Source organism: Molossus molossus, unplaced genomic scaffold (genome assembly GCF_014108415.1).
Source record: "Molossus molossus isolate mMolMol1 unplaced genomic scaffold, mMolMol1.p scaffold_m16_p_13, whole genome shotgun sequence".
NCBI classification, from domain to species: Eukaryota; Metazoa; Chordata; class Mammalia; order Chiroptera; family Molossidae; genus Molossus; species Molossus molossus.
The window spans coordinates 49,509,861-49,516,847 of NW_023425348.1; the positions used below are offsets into that span (position 1 = coordinate 49,509,861).

The following is a 6,987-nucleotide window of genomic DNA, read 5'->3' on the forward strand; positions in this document are numbered from 1 at the left end:
AGCAATCATTGGCAAGGATACTGAAGCTCAAAGAGCTGTAAGTGAAATTTTCATGTAAATATCCCAGTCAAAGCCAATGCCTGAATTTAAACCTGGGTTTTAGGACTCCTGGTTAATTTCTGTTACCACTGTACCCTGCTTGGTTTTTACAAAATCCCACATCATTTTTAAAGCATAAACTTCAGCTGCTGGCATATGAATGAAGAGAATCTCTGTGTGAAAGGAAATTATTGGAAGCAGTTATGTCAAGGCACAATATTTTGCACGACTTTTATCTTCCTTTAGAAATCTTGGATTAGCAGTGGGGTTTAAATGTGACATATGTTTTGTTCTTTTCTTGTGACAAAGTAGAGAGATTGTTTTGAGATGTCTGAGCTATGCCTTGCAGCAGTGTGTGCACATTATAAGGAGTAGAGGACATGTCACGCTATTGGCTTGTGTGGGAATGCCAGAGGGGTTTAATAAAAATATGTTCAGTGTTTGCTTCTGTTTTGATCTCATTATTGTTTCAATAAACTATCCTTCTGGGACTAAATGTCAGTAACCTTTATGGTTAAACATCCTTAGTACATGTTCTCTTATCTGTTTTGTTCTGACCCCATAGATTACAGGGTTAAGAGCAGGGGGAATAATCACGTACAGATTGGCCAGAAGTATGTGGATGTAATGAGGGATGTTGTGACCAAAGCGATATGTCATGAAGGAGAAGAGGGCTGGCAGGTAGAAAGCTAACATGACACAGAAATGGGAGCCACAAGTGCTGAGAGCCTTTAGCCGGGCATCCCAGGATGGGAGGTGGAAGACTGCTCGGAGGATTTGAATGTAGGAAAATCCAATCACAGAAAGGTCAATGTATCCCACTGAGAAAGCAATTAAGCCATAGATAACATTGACCCTGATATTAGCACAAGCCAATTTTGCTAAACCCATGTGTTCACAATAGGTGTGGGGGATAATCCGCACACCACAAAAAGGCAATCTCAGGATGAGAAATATGAATGGAGTCACTAACGCCAAAGGCCTGACTATGATGACTATGCCTAGGACGGCTATCACCTTATTGGTGAGGATCATGCTATATCTCAGGGGGTTGCAGATGGCAATATAACGATCTATGGCCATGACTGTCAGCACCACAGACTCCAGGCCAGTGCATATATGGATTGTGTACATTTGTGTGATACAAGCACCAAATACAATGTCCCTGAGATTGAACCAGAAAATCCCCAGCATCTTGGGAATGGTGGCTGTGGATAGGCCAAGATCAGTGCAGGCCAACATGGCCAGGAAGTAAAACATGGGTTGGTGGAGGCTGCGTTCAGTCTGGATCACAAAGAGGATAATGATGTTCCCCAGGAGGGCTATTAGATACACTGCAAAGAAGGGGAAGCTGATCCAGATGTGCACATCTTCCAGCCCTGGAATGCCCATCAGAAGGAAGGAAGGAGGGTGGAACGGGGTATTGTTGGGATGCAGCATATCAGTGCAAATCGGTTACGGACACGTTTCTTGCAGGAGTTTTCTTGCTTCCAGCAGGGGAACTTAACCTCCTTCATAGCATGTTGCCTATTTTCTGAAGAAACAGAAAAGTCATTCTTTAATTCCATAATATAGGAGAAGAGACCTAGAGAGGGAATAGGAGGCACAGTTAAAAAGACACTCTCACTTCTAGGTATTTGCTCCACCTACATAGAAAACCATGCGGAAAATGTTCAAATACAACAATTCTGCACTTCTCATGTCTTTCTTCCCTCCAGTCTCTAAGGAAGAACCTGTATACAGCAGTGAATTAGCAAATATCCATTAATCAGAATGTTAAACATAAACAAGATGGTGTATGTGTATGTGTGTGTGTAAAATGTCACTAGATGGGGACTGCGGTAGAGATGATGACTCAGCGAGTCTGATGGTCCAAGGGAATAATACATTCTTGAAAAGTATGAAAAAAATATAAAAACAATCTATGTGGATGGATTGGATAGCTGGTGTTTGGTTATGAGCTAAGGAATGGAATTAAGACATTTAGACATGTTTGGAGACTATTATATAATTTAGCAAAACAGTGGTCTCTCTTAGAACTAGAAAATCTTATGTTATATGTTCATGGGGAGTGCTTTCCTGAGGAAGTGTTAACTAAATTGATAGCCGATGGATGAGAATCCACTAAGAAGTGGAAGAGGGAATTGAGCAGAAATAATATTTATAATTAATAGGAAAGGGGTGCAAAGACTGAGTGATGGGTCCTTGTAGTTAATTTTAAGGAGTTTTATCTTCATCCTAGAAATAATAAGAAATTGTGGGGTTTTAAGCCATGTAGTGTGATCGGACTTGCATTTCAAAAATATCACTCAGGTTGCACTGTCAAAAATGTATTAAAGGCAGCAACTGCATTTGTAGTCAGATGAGTTGAGTTATGAGAGGTGTCAGGGTGAAGACAATGTTATCTTGTATCATGCTGTTAGTGACTGATTGGAGTAGGTCAACTTTCTAAGCATTTAATAGTATTAGTTTTCAGAAATAGCTACCAAGTCTATTCCCCCCCCCCTTCACAACTACTGAGTTAATTAAGATGTGCATAATCTTTTATCTTAACTTTTTCTATGATTCTGTCCTTTTCATCGATGGCCCTCAATGTTTTTTATTATGAAAACATGTGACTGATCAATTCTGGGTTTGGGCAAAAGTAGGTTTACAGTTGTGAGTATGCAAAACAGAGTTTATTCTTATTTTTTAATTATTGTATTATTTTCCATTGGAACAATTGTAACCCTATTTTTGCCCCGCCCTGTATAATCCCATTGATAACATGGGATTGAGAAGCAGTGATTCACACCCTAAGAAAAGTGGGCAGGGGGCTCTGTGCAGAACTAGGGGAGAAGGATTGAGGACTTACAGTTTGAAAAGTCCTCTATTCACTCCTTGTGGTGGCACTCAGGGTGGGCAGGAGGGTGGAGGTTATTAACATGGTCATATTTGTTACATTGTTACTGCGATTAAAGATTAAGTTTATGTATCAAGGTCCTAAAATTATATGGAGTTTTACATGCTTAATAACTACTCCCAATGACTTCAGCTTTCCTCTTATGTTTAGAATCATCTGCAAACTTACCACCACTACCACTCTTTACCTTCATCTATTATATTATAGAAGTTCCCAGTTATTAACCTTTAATTCATTTGACACATATTTAGTGAGTGCTTCCTGTCTTCCAAGTACTGTTCTAGATGCAGGCAAGCAGCACAGATTGAGTCAAAGTCCCCAACTTCATGAAGCCTAAAGTCTGGTCATGCCAGTATTTTGCTTCTTGGCCTCACAGAAGGTTTCCACTGTCATAGTAATTCTTTCATTTTCTAACAGTCTTTGTAGGGAAACTTTTAAAAGGCTGCTTTGGCATTCTAAATATATTACACATTCAGAATGCTCCTGGTCAACATACTTATTGTTGTTGGCAAAATGTATTGTCTATCTAGGTCAGTGCCTCTGCAGCCACCACAGTCATTACTATGACCACTGTTGATGCAGTCATCTCCAACTTTTTTTTGTTTAACCTGGTTTGTTTTTTTCCCGTTGAATAAGCTCTTCCATGTATGTTTTCTAAGCTTACCTTCACCATAACTCTCTGAGGCTCTCTCTTCCTCTCCTTTTCTGAACCTCTCTCTTCCCTTTCAGACACTGAATTCCTGGGGTAAACTGAGCTTCTCCCAGGGACTGGCTTCTATCCTTTGCAGCAGAATTGGATAAGTTCTTTACCCAGGTTCCCATCTCTCAACCTCTCTGTGTGCCATTTCTAAATATACTGTAACTTTCTTTCACTAGGATGATTGTGCTCCTCTGAGGTGACAAATAGAAGGAAGTAGGGAAGAAAAGACCTCATTTGTGCCAGCTAATATTAGTCACCATGGTTATTTCCCTCCGTGTTTGCAAACAATATTCTTTGTTCATATGTTTGTATCTACATAAATGTTCCTGGGTTTTTTTATATCTGTTTTCTTAGCACAATGAGTGTCATGCTGTGTGCTTCTGCATTAGTAAGTGACATATAGCTGTGGATTCAGTTATTGTCAACACAACTCTAGCCTTTCTCTTTTGCTACATTGTTTGCAGGTGGCCTTCTCTAAAGCCTCTGGTGGAGTCACAGGAGCTCCATCATCCTCATGAATCACTTTAGTTACTGTCACTGTGAACCCTCTTCCAGCATAACCAGGGGCTGACTCACTTACCTCTGCCCAGCATCTGAGAAGTTGTTTGCGAAGAACTGGATGCCACAGACTTCAGCTGGCATGTGACTGAGTTCCCAATAACCACAGCCAAGGAGTTATACTGAGCTCCAGGCCCCTGGGGAGGGCCTCCACACAGTGGCTTGTGTCCCTAGGCCTAGAGTACTAGGGCAGAAAATTTCCATATCCCTGAGGATCCAGGTCTATAATTTCTGGTCAGAGTTACCTTCTGGGTGTAGATGATTTGAAATTTGCATCCTCCAGCAAGTATCCTCCCCAAATAGGTCCCAGGAGTCTAGTCAGTCAGAGACATACTGGCCAACACCTTATTTTTTTTTTAATTCTCACCCAAGGATAATTTTCCATTTATCTTCAGATAGAGTGGGAAGAAGAAAGAGAGAGAGAGGGAGAGAGACATCGATATGAGAGAGACATATCGAATAGTTGCCTCCCACACTACCCTGACCAGGGTTGGGGACTGAACCGCAACCGAGAATACATGCCCTTGACCAGAATCAAACCCATGACTCTCTGGTCCAACAGTCATCACTCTAACAGGTGAGCCAAACTGGCCAGGAAGTGCCCAACACTTTAAACCTCACTATGGTACCAAGTGAACTGTTACTTATGAAAGACAGACAATGAACACAGGGCAAGAACAGTTTAGGGATAACCCAGTATTTCCTCAAAATCAGCTCAGAAATATATATACATTTGGTAAATGGCAAAGCCAGAATTCTAGCATAAGTATCTAAACCCTGACCTATATTTGTTTTAATAACTGTATTCAATAATTTTTTAAATTATCTTTTATTTTATGCATTTATTAAACTTATCTTTATTGCTGAATGTATTACAGATGTTCCTCCTTTTTCCCCTATTAACCCCCTCCTCTCCTCTCCAGCCCCACTCCTGCCTTTTTGAACACTTTTATCTGTGTCCATATGTTATGCATATATGCATATAAGTTCTTTGGTTTATTTCTTCCCACCCACCACCCCCCTGCTTTTTGAGGTTTGCCAGTCTAACAACCAATTTGTACTTCTTAATCCCTTCACCTTTTTCACCCCTTCCCCCTAATACCTCTCATCTGACAACCAACAAAATGTTCTCTGTATCTATGAGAATGTTTCTGTTCTGCCTGTTCACTTGTTTGTAGATTCAATTGTTGATAGATATGTATTTATTGCCATTTTGTTTGTTCATATTTTTTATCTTCTTTTTCTTCGAAAAGACCCTTTAACATTTAATATAATAATGTTTTGGTGGTGATGAACTCCTTTAGCTTTGTCTTGTCTGGGAAACTCTTTATATGTCCATCCATTCTAAATGACAGCTTTGCAGGATAAAGTAATCTGGGTTGTAGGTTCTTGCTTTTCATCACTCTAAATATTTCTTGCCACTCTCTTCTGGCCTGCAAAGTTTCTTTTGAGAAATCAGCTGAAAGTCTTATGGGAACTCCCTTGTAGGTAACTAACTGTTTTTCTCTTGCTGCTTTTAAGATTCTCTCTTTTTCTTGGTCAGCAAGTAGATCTTCACACCCACCTGCCAGAATCTTAAAATGTTTATATAGACTCTTTCACTATCCAGATGATCTCAACACTTTACTCTCTTAAGACTGTGTCCTTGAAATAGCTCTTAGTGTGTGAATGGTGGGTGGATTGTACATTCCACCTCCCAAGGACAGTGGAAGAAATGAGAAGTCTCTGATTGCCTGGGTGAAGCTTTCTGGTCAACCTGTGATCATGTCCACTCAATGACCCTCAACAATGTTTACATATATGCTTGCAGTTGTTACTCTGATTGTGTACTTTGGGTAGTATGTGTTTAAATGGTTTTCATTGTCATAAGATATATCTGAGTTTTAGTTAACAACACTGAAGATTTTGTTAACAGCAATTTTTTCAGACTATTCTGTCAATATTTCAGGAAGAAAATTATATTACCTGCAAATAATGATGAATTTTAATTTTGTTATATACGTGTCTTCTTCATGTACTAGTTGAATTTTATTTTATCAAGTTGATAATATATTAAATGTTTTAGTAAATAATTTCAAAAAGCTGATTAGAAAAACCTTAACTTGTTTCCGATTTTAATAGCAATTATACTATACTTTAAAAGAAAAAAATATTTTTCCATGTTAATAAACTGGCTTTTTATTTTTGTTCTACACATTTAAAAATTCATTTTTTAACTTTTTCACTAGCTTCAAAATGTATGAAGTTTGCTATATAATATTTATGCATTAATGTATTGATCTAGTGGGTGTAATTTATGTATTTTCTAATATTGAAACAGTATTTTTCTCTGTAATCATTCCATGTAGGCAGAGTATGGAATAGTTTTAGAATTTAGAATGTAAAACTAGAAACTAGACAGACACTTAGTTGCTACAAGATATTAGTAAAAAAATGTATCATTTTGAAGTCACAACTTTCTCATCTTAAATATGGGGATATTGAATCTTGTGACAGAGGATTGTTGAAAGGATAAAATCACTTCTACTTTTTCACTGAACAAACATTTTAACCTTTTTGTATGAAGCATCATACTAACTGTTAGAAATACAGTACATCAAAGAATGTTTTCTGCCACCTTAAAGAAGGAAATCAAAACTGAACATGAAGTGATGCCAAGGGTTACACTAGTGAGAGTAATAATGTCTTTGTTGAGTACTTAATGTGTCAACTATTCCAATTATTACTCAGTATTTCATTTAATTTCCATAATGAACTAATGGGATATATATTATAGTCAACCACTAAA

The 6,987-nt window shown here is 38.3% G+C and overlaps 1 protein-coding gene across 1 annotated transcript; it reads right to left on the reverse strand.

Moving 5' to 3' along the window:
• Positions 1-537: 537 nt before the first annotated feature.
• Positions 538-1,485, reverse strand: LOC118628468 (olfactory receptor 52E5-like). Its single transcript, XM_036259447.1, has one exon. It carries the CDS (start codon positions 1,477-1,479, stop codon positions 538-540), a length of 942 nt encoding a protein of 313 aa, XP_036115340.1. The 5' UTR covers positions 1,480-1,485.
• Between the last annotated feature and the right edge of the window lie 5,502 nt (positions 1,486-6,987).

Bases quoted from the DNA above. Each gene is read 5' to 3' on its own strand.
- LOC118628468 (XM_036259447.1), bottom strand. From the start codon at position 1,479: ATGCTGCATCCCAACAATACCCCGTTCCACCCTCCTTCCTTCCTTCTG.